The following is a 16,202-nucleotide window of genomic DNA, read 5'->3' as shown; positions in this document are numbered from 1 at the left end:
GCACTGAGGCCTTGATTCTGCAAAGGCTTGAGTGTGTGTCACTGTACTCTCAGGAATAGTCACTGGGGGCTACTCGCATGACTCTAGATACTCCCATACTTCAGTATTGGCTGGACTGGGGCCAACAGTAAGGTACTTAATAGCTTCATTGACTTCAGGGGGTAACACTGTGGTAACAAAGTGACCTCAGACCTTCTGTTCTGTTGCTATTTGTTTATTTAGCCAAGCTGAGACTGTGACTGGAATTGTTCTTAAAGGCATAAGTGTGTCAGAACAAAAAGTGACCTCTCCTGCACTAATCACATAAAAGTAACTCTCCTTCCGTTTCCTCACTATGACGTGCAGAATTGAAGGCCGCTCCCTGTGAGAGCTGTGCTGTACTGATGCAGAGGAACCAGGAGAATGGGAGAAGAAGTTGGCTCGTTTTGTTTGCATTGGCTTTTCAGGCCCCGGGAGTAGGAGCCCCTGGCTTCCAGCTGGGGAGTGCTGATTATCTTGCAGGGCTCTCTCTTTCCTGCTGAGTAAGCTGCTGGCTAACATTGCAGCTGATTTGACTTGTGGATTCTTTCTTTTCCAGGAGTCTCTCTCTTTGGCCTGGCTGCCTTGATTCTCCCAGAACAGTTCCCCTATTACCTGGCATTTGTGAAATCGCTTAGCCTGGGGCCTGCACTTATCTACTCTGCTAAGTTTGCTTTGGCTTTCCCCCTTACGTATCACACCTGGAACGGAATCCGACACCTTGTGAGTAGCCTTGATGGAGCTGTATGTATGTGTCTGTCTAAGGTGCAGGGAGTTGGGTGGGCATCTGGGGTAATACTTTCAGAAGTGCCTAAGTCTCATCTTCCAACGTGACTTGTCACTTTGGCACTTCTGAAAGTGTTACCTCTTGTTTAATATCCCCAGCTTATAATGTCATTGTCATGTGACAATGTGAGACCCTCCAAAATGACTGTTTTTCAGTGTTAATATCAGCTCACAATAGCCATGTTATGTTATATATTAATATTATATTACATCTGTCTGTGGTCTACCATAGTCCCTTTATAGAAACTAGCCCTTAATATTTGCCCTGGGCTGAAACTTGGGAGACAGTATCTCAGCATAGGAGAACTTTGCGGATTTAAAAAACAGCTGAAGAGAATATTGGCTCCCCAATGTGGGAACAAGATGTGCTGCTTTTGCTGCAGATAATGTCGTCTTGTGTTTCTGTAACTTCAAATGCATTTACTTTTATAAAATCAAAATTGCAGAGGCAGCTGGCTCTGTGTGACCTGATCCCTTCTGCTTTAGGGGGAGTGTGGCTCAGGGGTGCTGCCCTTGAAACATGGATTTGTGCTGCACATGTTAGGTGCCCGCTGTTTTCGTCTTGGTGGCATAAGTATTGTTTCTCTAATAAAGTATTGATCCCCAGAGTTTGTATCTTGCTTCTGGTATTACCAGATGCTTATGATGAAAGAAACCCATCATGCACCTGGCAGAGCTGTCCCCGTAGGGATCAGTGGCACCCTAAGAAGTGAGGTGAGGGGGCTTTGTAAATCCCTCAGCTGGGGTGACTGGTTGACTCTGGTATGGCTGGCACTGCTGCAAACATTGTTCATTTTGCAGCCCACCAAGAATTCCAGATCAGATCTGCGAACATGAGGCCTGGCCCAGGGCTCCAGCATTGATCCAGCTGGCTGAGCCCTGTTTGCTCACGGAGTTGCTGTCAAGCAAATAGAAAAAGTCTTAACAGTCCTCTCATTAGGGCCTTGTGAGTCAAATGCGAGTTGAAAGACTGTAACTGCGTATTTACATTAAAAAGGCAATGCAACTGCCTCCAAATCTATGTTAAAATAACCAGCAGTGCTGACAGCTGGCCAGGCGGATGGCTGCATCGCAGAAATGTGGGTCAGGGAACGGTTAATGCTTACGTTGTTAGGTGTTTCATTTCCTTGAATAAACTGCAGTGCTATGGTGGTGGTGATGTGCGTGTGCATGCGCTCCAGTCGCTCCACTGCTGGAGAGCTGGTCACTGTTGTGCCTAGGCCTAAATTCAGTTAGGTGTCCAAAATCAGACCTATTATCACAGCACTAGCCATGTAAACCAAAGGCACTGCCAGCTTAGGCTGAAATTCCCAGCTCTCTCCACCCTTAACTTAGATTTTTAGTGCACTGGTACGTATTCTGATCACCTGATAGCACCTGTATGTGACATGGAGCAGTCCTACATTAGCCAGGACTAGCAGCAGACTGAATGACCAACTAGGTCCTGTCTGACACCATGGTGATTGACTCAGACCCCATATACAGAGGCACAGTCAGAGAGAAATTCAAACTGAGGAAAATGACTCCTGAATGCTGCGTTCCCTGTCTTTGAGGGGACGGGGATGACTGCATGGGTGGCCGGGTTAGGTGCAGTGCTGCTCTCTGGTAAGATTCCCCACTGGAGAAGGGGAGATAGCTCCTGTGACTGATTTTGGCTCTCCTGAGGAGCTCCTTGGTGTAATACTGAATGGGATCAGTAAGTTCCCATGGACAGAGGGAGAGCTGAGGCACAGAGCGACCATTACATCCAGTGTTATCTGGAGTGTGGACTGACTATGGGTGCCCACTCTGAGACATCTGGGACCTGATTTTCCAGTGGTGTCTCCATTAGATTTTTGTTTAGAGCTGAGGCTGCCTCGCACCTTTGAAAACCAGGACATTGTCTCAGGTTGCTCACCCAGCACCAGTGGGTACTTAGAAAGTTTAGGCCTAAGTAACTGGCACAAAGTCATACAGGTAGTCCAGTGGCAGAACTGGGAACAGACAAGACTGTCTGCCTTGTCTGTTGCTGCCTGCCACCTCAGTGCATTACGGATGGCAAAGGCTAAGTTTTAGTCAGGGGTATTTTAAAGTCATGGACAGGTCAGGGGCAGTAAACAAAAATTCACAGTCCGTGACCTGTCCATGACTTTTACTAAAAATACCCGTGACTAAAACTTGCATGGGGAGGGGGCTTCCCAGGGGCCCAGCAGGTGCTGGGGGAGTGCAGGTGGCAGTGCGTGGCCCAGGACACCTGCTGGTATGGGGGTGGGGGCCTCCCTACCTGGCTCTGCTCCCCCCTAGCTCAGCTGCTAAGTGGAGGCATGGTCAGGCAGACTGTGTGCTGCCTCTGCGGTCCCTGCAGCTCCCATTGGCCACGGTTTCCAGCCAATGGGAACTGTAAAGCCAGTGCTCTGGGCGGAGGCTGTGTGCAGAGCTGCCTGGCCACACTTCCACCTAGCAGCTGAGCAAGGGGGATATTGCTGCTTTTGGGGAGCTCCCCAGGTAAGCACCGCCCAGAGCCTGTTCCATGCCCCAGCCCCCTGCCCTGTTCCACACCCAAACTCTTCCGCTGCTGCGGGAGGGCGGTGGCCCGAGACTGCCCCAGCAGCGGCTGGTGCGACTGGCGCGACTGGCGCAGGGGCTGCAGAAGTTATGAAGGTCATGGAAAGTCACGGAATCCGTGACCTGTGTGACAAACTCCCAGCCTTACTGATAGCCAGTTAGAAACCAGATGGAACCAGCTTCGCTGGGACAGGGTTTGACGTTTGTGTGATGAACGGGAGTCACTGTAGCTAACTCTACAGGGCATTAGCAAAGATTGCTCATTTCTGTTGGGTCATCTAGGCCATTCCCAGGATGATCCCTGGCAGCAGCATCTCTAGTGCTCTGTCCAATCTAAGTGCTGGGGCTCTCACTGCCCCTGCGCACAGCCTGCACCCCTCACCCTAGAGACTCCTACAGAACTTGTAGGTCCAACTGTCCCTCCCTCAGTTGGGCAGTTCTCTGCACTCCCTCCCATTTGCAGTCAGGTCCTCAGAATACACTGCTCCCAAGTTGGATCTCAACAGCTCCATAGCCAGAGGGGCTGTTCCCTTCTCTGGCTTGTTCTTTGCCTATTTTCTGCAATGCACTGATGGTCCTGGACTCTGGAGACCTAGCATGCCTGGGGTTCAGTTGCAGACTGTGTGAGTGTCCCAGTGAGACGTCCTGATTCCTTGCTGAGTGTGTCTCTGTCTCTGTTCTCTGTCTCTAGATGTGGGACATGGGAAAAGGATTTAAGATTCCCCAAGTCTACCAGTCTGGAGTCCTGGTCCTGGTCTTGACGCTGCTTTCCTCTGCTGGACTGGCAGCCATGTGAAGGCATCTTCCTCCTGAAGCCCTCCCTTCTCCTACAAGGATTTGATTCATCTGGTGATCTGGTCCAGACAGAGCTCAGTATGTGTGTATGTGGGGAGGGCAGGAGGGACTAGAGACTCCTAGATAACTGAATTGTTGGGGAAAGATGGTGCTTTCCCCTCTTTGTAAAACATGTGACTAATCAGAATTTGCTTATTACTAGTTCTGAGTGATGTGCTGTCTCCAGCTATCCTAGGCCAGCGAGTTCCCAGAACACCCTTCCAGAATGCCACGGGCAGGAGTTCCAGTCCAGGATGTTCAAGACTCTAGGTAGCCACAAGCGGCTGGTAACTGACAGCTGATTAGCAGTTGATTCCAATCCACCTAGAGCAGGCTAAGGAGCTGCCTTCCTTAATTCATTGCTGTTCTCAGACTAACTCTGGTTCACTTGCTTTCTGCTCTGCCCTGAAGCTTGAGACAATACTGGCACTGTGTGCCCCCTCACTGGGCCTGAGCAGGGTTGGAGGAGGAGACGCGAGTGCCTCTAGCCTAGCGTCTGTGTGTAGGCTCACGTAAAAGACAACTGTCCCCATTGATGCTGGCGCTGGTTCTAGGGCAAGCACAGACTGAGCCGCCGACGCCAGCGCCCGTGATGCTAGTAAGAGGAATAAGGAATTTGATGCTGTCCTGGGTACAATGCCTAACTGCTGGAATCTGGCTTTCTGCTGCAGTCAGCATCCTGTGAGCTTTACAGTGGGGAGAGGGGCAGCCTGTAGTGCTTGGGAGCTGGGTATGTTGAGTTCAAAGTGCTCTGTGCAGCAGCTCACAACTCTTCCAGCAGATCAAGGATAAGCACCTGTGTATTTTTTGAGTCTTCAATCAAATCTTATCTTTTTTTTTCCCTCTGAAAATCTGTTCTTTGAACCTTTTGGATGACTGCCAATGCCACGGTCTCCCCCCACTGTGTATTGTCACTCCGGCCCGTGTGTTTGTAACAGACCCACTCTCCCCAATAAAGCAGGCTTGCTCTTTCACACTGCACGCTGGCAGCTGAGTTCTTGTTACAGATTTTCAAATGAGCTGCCATTTTGGCTTTTCGATAGATTCTAATGACACATCTGAAATCTGAACAGACACACATGGAGAATTTACCCTGAGTGAATGGAGAATGTCGTGTTCTCTTCAGAGAAGCAGTGCAGAGGTGTGTGGTATGACATGGGAGTCGGGGCCCTCTGATCTCATGTTATGGAGCCCATAGTGACTGGCTACCCCTTGGGTGTGCAGTTGAGAAAGCTGACACTGTGGGCCTGCACCCCATGGTCATTTACACTGATGTGAAAAGCTCCTGGCTCAGTGTGGTGGCATTTCAGACCCAGTCTGTGCTCGCTTTGTGCTAGTGCCCCAGGTGCAGGCTGCTGAAGAGCCCACCCAGGGGGCTAGAGATTGCTGCTAAAACCCAATGTGCTCCAGTAGTTGCATTTACACTTGGAGACTTCATTCTGCTCTAACAAGTGACTGTAAAACGGCCCCTTCCTATTTAGGGGCTCTGCCTCCTCTGTGGAGCAGTTGGAGCTGTTGACTACTGTCTGAAGGAGGGGTTTTCCTCACCCTCCTATTGATGCTGTGGAGCCAGCATGGACTGTTCTGAAACATGAATTCCGCTGTCTCCAGAGTGGCTCTAGGACCAGCAATAGCAGCACAAGGTTTCTCCCACACAGTGCTTCAGCTCTGGGTGCTTTGGTGTCCAATGCCTAGTGAGGGTTTGGCCTCGGAGAGTAACAGTGAGGTTATAACTCCCCTGACAGCGCTAGGCCCTAGTGTGCACTACCTGCAGATGCATTTACCACTGGGTTGTCATGAGGTTAAGATGCCTGTGGCTATAACCACTCGAGCCTGTGCTGGTGGCAGAGCAGTGTGTGTGGGGTGCCCTATAACTGTCAGTGAAGGTGCAGACCCAGAGAGGCAGTGGTGCATGGGCACCTCTCTGAGGAGGCAGAGAGATGATCCCCCTTCCCTTCCAAAGATATGGAGCCAGCAAACAGAGCTGCCTTTTGGTGGCTACCAGTTTTAGTCTTTCACTGGTAATTTCCCCACCCCAAGTGAGCCAGTGAGTAGTGACCAAACAGAAGCATGGACTGATCTGGAAGCCCCAGTGGTAAGGTCAGGGCCTGGTGCAAGTGGTGACCATGGACAGAGGAGTGTCTGCTTAAAGTGCCCTGAAAAGCATTTATGCAAGATGGGGTGAGGGCACCATGTCTGTGCTGGATCAGGAGGCCTGGCAGGGGCTGAAAGGGTTTTTTGCTTTTAGAAATATTAGCAGCGTCCAGTCGGCTTGTCCTGGTTTTGCTGGGGGATGTCTGTCCGGGGGTCTCAGGATATCTATGAAGGGAGCACTAAAAGCCCTAGTTAAACGGGAAGGGGCGGAGGCTTTGGCAAAGGCTTCCTTTATCCAAAGGGTTAGTCACTGACATTAGATTCATAAATTCCAAGGCCAGAAAGGACGACTGTGATCATCTTGTCTGACCCCTGGGATAACACAGGAGAGAGACGCCTCAAAATAATTCGTAGAGCAGAGCTTTTAGAAAAATGTCCAAACTTGATCTAAAAATTGTCACAAGGGAGAATCCACCCTTACCCTTGGTAAATTGTTCCAATGTTTAATTACTCTCACAGTTAAAAATTTACACTTTAGTTTCGGTCTGAATTTTTCTAGCTTCAACTTCCACACCCTCAGTCATGTTATACTTTTCTCTGATACACTGAAGAGCTCATTATTAAATATTTGTTCCCCATGTAGATACTTACAGACTTTGATCAAATCACCCCTTAACCATCTTTTTATTAAACTAAGTAGATTGACCACCTTGAGTCCATCACTGTAAGGCATGTTTTCTAATCCTTTAATCATTCTCATGGCTTTCCAAACCCTCCCCAATTTATTAATATCCTCCTTGAATTCTGGACATCAGAACTGGACACAGGATTCCAGCAGCAGTCGTATCAGTGCCAAGTATAGAGGTAAAATAACCCCTCCATTTCTACTCGAGATTCCAGCTTATGCATCCAGAGATTGAGCTGATTATCCACCATGATCCTCCAGTCTTTTTCACAGTCAGTGCTTCCCAGGAAAAGAGTCCCCCGTTGTGCATGTGACTGACATTCATTGTTCTTAGATGTATATGTTTACATTTAGCCATGTTAAAATGCATATTGTTTGCTTCTGCCCGGTTTACCAAATATCCAGATTGCTGTGTCAGTGACCTGTCATCTTCATTACTTACAAAAATTGGGGAGTGGTATCATCTGCAAACTTTATCAGTGATGATTTTATGTTTTCTTCAAGGTTATTGAAACAAATGTTAAATAGCATAGGGTGGAGAACCCGTCCCTGCGGGATCCCACTGGAAACATCTGCTTGATGATTCCCAGTTTAGAATTACAAATTGCAAAACACTAAACAGCAAAAGCAAACACAGGAGTGTAACAGTCTGAATAAACCCTTCCCCCTGCCAGGTGTTCAGCTTTCACTGCTGGCTTCTGTGATGGATGTCATTCTCACTGGTTCTTCAATCACCACAGAGGTCTCCAAGCCCAGAGAAGACCCGAATCTCCAAATTAAAAAATCAAGCGGGGACAAATATCTTAAAAAAACCTCCAGCCCTCCCCTCCCCATCAGAAAGTGTGTGTGTGTTGGGGGGGGACACAGACTTAATCTCACCCCCTTTGTAGATCGCTATTCTTCAGCTATCCACTGATGGCTGCTCAGCAGGAGTTACCTTCTCCCAAAGAGTGAAAATTGTTGTATTTTAGCTCTTAAACCAATTACATGCTGCAGTTGCCAAAATGACTTTCAGTTGGAGTCCTCTTGATTTCTGATCAGTTATTTGACACATGCCAACTGTTAAGTTTGGACTTTGCCATGCCTAATTACCCTCTCACAAATGCTCCTGGCACCGAGTTGGCTTCAATACAGACAGGGAGATGGGAAGCCATGCTCTGAGTTCTGGGGAATCAGGGCAGCCCAGGCCCTGGTAACTCAGGGAGGAGCAGCAGAGGCAGGCACTGGTTTTACAGTTGCAGAAAGTGGGGCAGCCATGTTCCCATCATGCCCTTTCTGATGTTTTGTCTACAATTTTTCTGTCCATTTGAAACCTGCCTTGTAAAATCTGAATCTAGGCTTGTGTCTCATCTGAAGAGAGTGGGGTGGCTGTCACTGGCCAACTGGTTAACTTCCTGGGGGTTATTCTGGGCTTGCTAGGAGGCACTGGGCATGGCTTCTATTTGATGGAAGGCATGCCAGGGTGGGATTGGGAGGATCCAGTCCTGTGTGCCCTTGCCCACCCATGTTCCTCAGCTGCTGCTGATCCAACTTCTTCAGGCTGGGACCAGCAAAGGGAGGTGAGTCAGAGTGGGAGGGCAGGATGAGCATGGAGGAGCCTAATGCTGGGCCCCGGTGGTGGCACTGTCTAGCTGGGAGTGTGTGCTAGCTGTAGGTGGTGGCCAGTCAGGATCAGGTGCACTGAGGACCTCGGCCAGGTGATGCATGTTACAGCTGAGGCCTGTTGCCCTCCAGCCTGACTTTTCTTAAGTTATTTTTCTTTTAATGCAAATCGATGCTAATAAAGTGCTGCAGGGCCTGCTTTCCTTGGCCCACAGACCTTGCCCTGGAGAGCTCCACCCAGCCTCTATCTCCATTCAAGCTGTGGCCTCTCTGTTTCTGCCATTAGGGAGCTCAATGATGCCTGTTAGGAATTGCAGAATGCCCCCTGCTCACACAATCTGATAGCTGTTCTGTGCACTGCATCCCCTCTCTGGCTCACTCGGATCCTGGGCTGGGTTCAAACCAGCTGCTGAGAGGTGTTGGGTTCCCTAGCCCCTGCCAGCCAGTCGTCCCCCCACCCCCCCAACTGCTCATCACTGCATTTTAGATGAGCACAGGGGACCTCCAGTGCAGTGAAAGCATCCCCCGGGCTTCGCAAAGATGATTCTTCTGCCAGCGCTGAGTGCGCCAGGCCTGGCTCCCCTCCCCCATGCTGTGAAGAGAAGAGCCAGCCTGAAAATGTGATGCTACAGATGATGCAATACTGAGGCATTGCAGCCTGCATCCCCTTGGGACAGAGTCAGAACAGCACTGAGCCCCCCTGGGGACTGGCTTTGTGTTTGCTCCACGACTCTACACTGCCCCCATTGGCTGTTGTTACTGGGGTGAGTGAAGCTCTTAGCTGTGCTAGAAGAAGAGCCAGCCCTGCAGGAAAGCGCTCAACACATCAAACTCAGTGAGTCCACAAGTGGCTGAGGGCTGCAAGTGCATTTCACCAGGAGCCCCAAGGCTGCATCTAATCAGCCTGAAATGGAGATGATTGCCGCCCCTGCTGCAATTAGAACACAGACGTGACCCATGGAGAGCAAGAGGCCCAGCATACTGTGTTCTAGCATGATCTGATGCTGCAGCACCGAGCAGGCTGTCAGGAGCCTGGGTGGGTGGGTGGGTGGCAAGTAGTGGAGGGCGAGTGCCGGCTCAAGGCCCTTGGCATTAATGCCTGTGGGAGTGGAGGCTGCGTGCTGGCCCATGGCGCTAATGCTTGTGGGAGTGGATGGTGAGTGCCAGCCCATGGCCCACCACTGATACTAACGTTAGTAAATGAAAACTGATGGGAGATTGTTTTAGTTTTAGTTTTATTTTTGTGTTGATTACCATGAACACACACACTGGCCACATGGTACTGTTAAATCATCAGCATCACTTGGGATCCTTCAGAACCAACCACCCTCTTGCCAACCTGGGCATCAGCCCTGGCTGGTTTTGTTCCCATGTGCAGGTTGAAAAGCAATTTGTGCATATGGCTGAATGTCCCTGTGAGGCAGCGTCTTGGTCTGAGAGCCCTGACCTTGGGGCTCAACAGGCTGGGAAGTCGATTGTGTCACTGCTGGGTCAGTTGAGCTCACTCTTATCTGGAGGGAAGTTCCTACGCAAAGAAACTAGCTCACAAACAGGATTAAAAGTTGAGATTTACAACTAGATGGAGGGAAAGGAAACACCTCCAGCCTGGAGATGGGGGTGACTAGAACTGAAGAAAGTAAAGGGCCAAAAGACTTGAAATGCTGAGCAAGATGTTTGTCCTTGGTCTCATTAGCGTTTGTGTCTCGGGCATAGAATTTGCTTTGACCTTCAGTTGAATGTTTGCTCAAATCTTTCTTCAGGGCAGGACTGGGGTCTTGCTGACCCTTCCATCCTGGGTGACATGCTCTTGTTCCCCTCTGCTGCCCTCCTTGACATCCTCTTCTGGGTCTCAGCTGCTTCGCTAGCCTTTGAACTGGGGCGGCCTGATGCCAAGGCCTCAAGTGAGATGGCTCCCCTGGGATTGGCCTCCATTGACCCAGGACAACATGAAACCATGAGCTCAGGTGAGCTGACTCCTTTGGCTTTAGCCTCCATTGACCCAGGTCGACTTGCAGCTGGCACTTCAGCGGAGATGGCTCGCCTGGGATTAGCTTCCCTTGAAGGAGGGCGGTTGGAAGCTGGGATCTCTTTGATTCGAACATCCATGCAGCCGGGCTGGCGTGACAATGGGACCTCAGATGATATGCTTCCTCTGTGCCAAGCCTCCTTTGAGCCTGGCTTGCGCGAACCTGAGATCTCTTGGGAAGTAGCTCCTTTTATTCGAACATCCATGCAGCCAGGCTGGCGTGACAGTGGGACCTTGGGGGGGGTGGATCCTTTGTGATAAGCCTCCTCTTCAGGGGGCATTTTGGCTGAGGACTTGGGGCCCTGGGAGCTTCTGTTAGATGCCCGGCTGTTCTTACTGGAAAGCTCCTTTGTGGGCTGCGTGTGTGATTCAGGCTCTTGAGGCTGTTTAGGGAGGAAGAAGCGGAATGGTGGTTTGAACCCTGCTGGGGTGCTGCACAGAGGCCATCAGTGCCATGGAGGACCACAGCGAAGCCAGAGGGGGAGAGGAATGTGAAAGGCAGAGCTGGCACTATAGACAAGCTCTTTACTGCCAGTTGGGCTCTGCACCTGGGCCCCCATGCAGAGAGGGCTTGCTGCAGTTCTTCTCCTGCCTGGGTCTCAGCATTCCTAGTAGGTCCATCCCCAGGCTGGATGTAACCCCTTCCCTTCTGCAGTGCTGCTGCAGTGGGCAGGTTCCACTGACACCTGAGGATGAGCTGGTGCCACTCAAGCACCACTCAGGGCCTATCTGCTCCCACCATGGACCCTAGTGGGATTGAGGGCCTTCCTGTCAGTGCTGCAAAGTTAACCCGTTAGAAATGGGCTGGCCAGTGTCCTGTGAGTTCAAGGGCTTCTGGCCACTGGGAAAACTTGTTAGGCCTGATCTGCCTACTTCTTACCAGGAGCCCCTCCTTCCTGCCTCGGGTAGTGTGCCCAACATGACCTACATCCACCATAGGTCTATGGGTTCCCAGCCTCTCTTGGGAGGGCAGTGAGCAGAGGTCAGAGGTCCCTACCTGCGTGGGGCATGGGCTTCTCTGCAAGAGCGAGCTTGTCAGGTAAGAAAAGAGATGTCACTCAGCAGTATGAGGAGCAGCTGGGGCAGGGGCATTTCTGCATTCGGGGCAGCTCCCACTCAGTACCTGGAGAGTGGCAGTAGTGAGAGCTGTGGTTTGTGAGCCCCCCCTGCTGGCACAGCTGCAGCACTGCGTGAGCACGCGCCCCAAGCTGCCATGGAAGAGTGCACAACCAATGCTATACTGAACCTAGCAGCTCTGTCACACCGGCTGCTGCAGCCCTGCAAGCCAGCAGAGAAAAACCTCCAGCATCTCCCCGAATACCAGGGGCTGTCAGTTTCCAGAGCTGTGAGATGAGAAGGAACGCTCACCTTTAGCCTCTGCTATGCAGAGCACAGAGATTAGGGTTTGAGTTGACAGTAGGTGTTGCTGATGGGGATGTGTGGCAGCCCATCGAGGTGCCTTTGCCATGCAGCTGAGTCAGCCCCTCCCCAGCATGGCATAGGCTGTCATGTTAAGGAGATTAAATACGCTCTGAAAGGATGGACAAGAGGCTTGGAGAGTGTGCCTGAAATCTGCCCTTAGGACACCTCCAGCTGGCTTCATCAACCCTGGCCTTGGTGTTTTGGGGCACAGCTACTCTCAGCTCACTCACCTGGCTCAGAGACCCAGACACCCTCATGTCAGTCAGGGCGGCACAGATTAGTGCCAACAGTTACATACATGTGCCATTTCCTAGTGCCCACCGAGGAGGCCCCCAGGCTGGCCTCCCCCACTCTGCTCTGCAAGGGTTCAAGCCAAGCCTCAGCAAACAGATGCTGTCTGCTCCCTGTAGGAAGGTGCGGCCCCTGCACACAGGGCTCCCTACCTTGCCGGTGATCTGTGGGCGGAGGCCGTTGCAGGCGCTGGTTAGTGCAGTGGACTTGTGGATCCAGTCGGTGAGGCGCGAGGCTGCGGCAGCCGAGCGGGAGGTCAGGTTCAGTTTGGCTGGGGGAATCTTCAGTGGCATCTCCCAGGTTCCCATAAATGTGCCCCAGGGGGAAGCCTGCAGGGCAGGGGGGAGATGGCTTTGGTCTTGGGTGGCAGAGCCCTGAGAACTTCTCTCAGAGACAGAGCAGCCCTATCTGCACTGGTATCAAAGACTTGCTACAGCCATGTCTGAAGGGGGCTGAACCCTGCCAGCTGGCAGTGAGCCCCCACTACCCAAAGCTTCCTGCCCCAAGGGAAACCCAGCCAGCAACAACCAGGTTCACACGCAATTGTACTTCCCTAGCTCTAGTTCTGAGGGGGGCAGGAACAACCCAGGAATCCAGCTGCTGCCCCTGGCTCCTCCACACCAGATTCCTGGGCTGACTAAATGCTGGCCCTGGCTAGCTGCACTCTCTGTAAGGGAGGCACAGCCTGGGCTTTCACCTCACCAGGCAGAGCTAGTGTTACCAGGAGAAGGCTCTGTACAGTGGGTTGAGTGCCCCGGAAATGATGGATGCTGTATAAAGCCAGCTGTTTTCCCAACTCATGGTTAGAAAATACCTTCCCCACACAGAACTCCCTCAAACCCAGGCCAGGAAAGCAAAATGCAGTACCCTCTGGTGGGGGCTCATGGGCATATCCCCTCCTGTTCGTGATCACACCCCTCCCTGGGCCAGCACCAGCTCTGAGTGCTAATGGGCAGGGGCCTTCAGGGTTAACTTTTCAATGTGATTCAACAACTGGACATGAGGAAGAGGACTCATCACCATCTGATCACCCAGGGCTTGGACCCTGCTGCTCAGTTTAGTTTCCCTATAGCCTTCACAGTGTAGGTGTGATGTACCTGGCAGGGCTTAGATACCGTGGTGATGGCCACCAGAGACAAGGCAGATAGTTACTTGCCCACTTACTGGGCTCCCACCTCCAAACCCTGAAAACTGCTTAGCAAACAGGAGCCAAAGCAGCCCACTCACCTTTGAACGAGGCACAGTGGGGAGCAGGTGTCCTCGGTCATTGGCTATAAATTGGGTATAGCCTTCCCGGGCAGAGGGGTGCTGAGGGCAGAAGGAAAGCAACGGGTTAAACTGCCGATGTGGAGGTAGAACAGAAGTAGATGGACACAGCCACTTGGGCTGGGCTATGAGAGAGAGATTTGGAGGGCAGCAGGAGTCCATCAGCCTGGCTGTCAGCGTTGGGGCCCTGGGCAAACAGGGCTTCCCAGCTGCATTTGATCCAAACTTGTAGGTCCCCAAACTGGCCACCTGGCCCACCCTGGTCTGATCCCAGCACAGAGGCAAGTGGGGGGCAGGGTCTGGTTCCAGATTACTCTGGCTCCATTGACAGTATCTTATTGCCACGCCCCTCCACTAGGTTCCAACTCATGTTAGACGCTAACAGCTCCTGGCTGGGAGCAGCCAGGAAGAACAGCAGAGGAGGCCGTTGGGCTAAGAGGTTCCTGGATACATGCTGTGTTGTGAGATGGTGCAGCCACCCTTCCTGCACAGGTGAGGTACAGATGCAGCACAGTGAGGCCTGCAGAGAGCTCTGGGACACATCCCATGAAAGCGAAGCACAGGCAATGCCGGTTGAGAGCAGAGGCATCCTACCTCCTTGTAGAGCTTGGGCAGGGTCCAGTTTTGCAAATTCTGTGCAATGAAGGCATCCTCATACTGCAAAAGAGAGAGGGGGCAGGCCATTAAACAGGCAGCAGAGCCAGAGAGCTCCACCGCCCACTTAGGGTGACCAGATAGCGAGTGTGAAAAATCTGGATGGGGGTAAGGGATAATAGGATCCCATATAAAAAAACCCCCAAATATCAGAACTGTCCCTATAAAATCAGGACATCTAGTCACCCTATGCCCACTGCAGATACTCAGGGTATGCTTAAATAGTCTGGGATGGCCCATTACCCAAACCTACCACCTCCCCTGTCAGAGATCTCTCCAGCCCATCCTGTTACACTGACACCCTTGTGCCCTTAACAGCAGGGGGCAGTGATCAGGAGGGCTCACAAAACCCTATTCCTGCTTGGGATGCATGCAAGCTGCCCCTGGGCCCTGTGAAGCAACCCAGAAACACCAAGATCATGAGCTTCCAGCACGGCCCTGAGGCCAGGCAGCCTGGCCTGGGGGAAGGAATTCCAGCTGGGAGCGAGACATGGGTTAGCTTGGAGCCAGGGATCCTAGATACACCTGCACTGCGACCTTAGACAAGTTCCCTCCCACTGAGTCTCAGTTTCCCATGTTGTAAAGGGGGTGGGCATGATTCCAAATTCCTGGCCATGAGCCTCCCACAGCTGTGGTGGCGGGGCCCAGGCTGACATGCCATCAAAGAGGCAGCCTGAGGGGGCAAAAGCTGAAGGTGTTGGGTGGGGCTGTGTGGGAGGCAGTGGGAGGAGATTGTTTCTCGGGGGAGGGGTTCGATGTAGGGAACTGTCTCATGAAGGTCTGGGGGAGAGGTTGGTCTGGGGGGGTGTTGGTGGGGAACCCAAGGGAGTGTCAGGGGGACCTAGAGGGGTTGGACTAGGGGGTTAGGGGCCCCAAGGTGGAGCCTGTGGGGGATGGTTTGGGAGAGGTAGGGCGGGGGGGGCAGGACTGGGGGAGTTCTCTGGGCGGCCCGTGGGAGATGGGTAGGACTGGGGTTGGTGGAATCCCGCGGGGGAGTGGGGCCAGGGTCGGTGTGGGCCTGTGTGTGAGGGGGGTAGGGCTGGGGTTGGTGGGGTTTTGTGGCGGGGTGGGACTGGGGTTGGTGGGGCCTCGTGGGGGGGGGGGGTAGAGCCGGGGTCGGAGGGCCAGGGTAGGTTGGAATGGGACCGGGGGGAGCAGGATGATTGGGGGCCGGCTGGGGGGTAGGGCCGGGGTCGATGGGGGCCGGCGGGGGGAGTAGGGCCGGGGTCGGTGCAGGGGGCAGGGGGGGTAGGGCCGGCGTCATTGGGGGCCGGCGGGGGGGGAGCAGGGGTTGGTGTGGGCCAGCTGGGGGGGGGTAGGGCCGGAGTCAGTGGGGGCCGCGGCTAGGGGGAGGGGTCGGTGTGGGCCAGCAGGGGTCGGTGGGGGGGGTGGGGCCGGGGTCATTGGGGGCCGGCGGGGGGAGAAGGGCCGAGGTCGGTGGGGGGAGGGGGAGGAGTCGGTGTGGGCCAGCAGAGGGGGGTCGGTGGGGGCCGGGGGGGGTAGGGCTGGGGTCATTGGGGGCCGGCGGGGGGAGAAGGGCCGGGGTCGGGGGGGACCGCGGGGAGGGGGAGGGGTCGGTGTGGGCCAGCAGAGGGGGGTCGGTGGGGCCGGCGGGGGGAGAAGGGCCGGGGTCGGTGGGGGGAGGGGGAGGGGGAGGGGTCATTGGGGGTCCCAGGGAGGTGCCCGCCCCCCGGCCCTCACCTGCCCCGCTTTGTAGTTCGTTGCCATGCCGCCTCCGGCAGCTTTCCGCTCTGTTTACACCTGTCTCCTAGCAACCACGCGGGGCAGACACCAACCAATGGGGAAACAGCGCCCTGGTTCCCTCCCCCAATCTCACCAAGTCTCGCGCAACTGTCCGAGAGCTGAGCCCCGCGGCATCTGCCCCCGCGAGACCCCGCCCACTCGCCTGATTGGCTGACTCCGCCTCCGGGGGCGGCCCGATCCCGCCGCGAGGCGCGGGGGCGGGGCTGCTTCTCCCCG

At 53.4% G+C, this 16,202-nt stretch overlaps 3 protein-coding genes across 9 annotated transcripts in view; 2 read left to right on the top strand and 1 right to left on the bottom strand.

The window, feature by feature from the left end:
• The window catches only part of SDHC (succinate dehydrogenase complex subunit C), a 25,995-nt gene extending 15,574 nt beyond the window's left edge, over window positions 1–10,421 (top strand). For 3 of the 6 annotated variants that reach the window (XM_050929979.1, XM_050929980.1, XM_050929981.1), the window contains 2 exons: window positions 578–741; window positions 4,040–5,161. In XM_050929979.1, the coding sequence (XP_050785936.1) occupies window positions 578–741; window positions 4,040–4,144 (269 nt within the window). In that variant the 3' untranslated portion in view covers window positions 4,145–5,161. Of the gene's footprint in view, window positions 1–577; window positions 742–4,039; window positions 6,983–7,635; window positions 7,970–10,323 lie in introns of those variants that run through there. The other 3 variants (XR_007770472.1, XR_007770470.1, XR_007770471.1) reach the window with 3 other exon arrangements.
• CFAP126 (cilia and flagella associated protein 126) lies at window positions 10,292–16,202 on the bottom strand. The gene is made up of 5 exons (XM_050930975.1): window positions 15,924–16,202; window positions 14,163–14,225; window positions 13,530–13,610; window positions 12,455–12,631; window positions 10,292–10,972 (listed from the first exon to the last, which is right to left on the bottom strand). The coding sequence occupies exons 1-5, from the start codon at window positions 15,948–15,950 to the stop codon at window positions 10,292–10,294; spliced, it is 1,029 nt and encodes a 342-aa protein (XP_050786932.1). The 5' UTR covers window positions 15,951–16,202.
• The window catches only part of LOC127037764 (NACHT, LRR and PYD domains-containing protein 3-like), a 37,034-nt gene continuing 31,270 nt past the window's right edge, over window positions 10,439–16,202 (top strand). Inside the window, exon 1 of one of the 2 annotated variants that reach the window (XM_050929811.1) lies at window positions 10,439–10,527. The gene's annotated coding sequence lies outside the window, so the exon portion shown is untranslated. Of the gene's footprint in view, window positions 10,528–13,961; window positions 14,061–16,202 lie in introns of those variants that run through there. The other variant, XM_050929810.1, reaches the window with a different exon arrangement.

This window comes from Gopherus flavomarginatus, chromosome 20 (genome assembly GCF_025201925.1).
Source record: "Gopherus flavomarginatus isolate rGopFla2 chromosome 20, rGopFla2.mat.asm, whole genome shotgun sequence".
In the NCBI taxonomy this organism is placed as follows: domain Eukaryota; kingdom Metazoa; phylum Chordata; order Testudines; family Testudinidae; genus Gopherus; species Gopherus flavomarginatus.
The sequence above is the reverse complement of the archived record's forward strand: the minus strand, read 5'-3'. Positions and strand labels throughout refer to the sequence as shown.

Coding starts and splice junctions, on each gene's coding strand:
- CFAP126 (XM_050930975.1), bottom strand. CDS start 15,950: ATGGCAACGAACTACAAAGCGGGGCAG. Junction 14,226..15,923: donor CGAACTACAAAGCGGGGCAG/GTGAGGGCCGGG, acceptor TCTCTTTTGCAG/TATGAGGATGCCTTCATTGC. Junction 12,632..13,529: donor CCACTGTGCCTCGTTCAAAG/GTGAGTGGGCTG, acceptor CCTGCCCTGCAG/GCTTCCCCCTGGGGCACATT.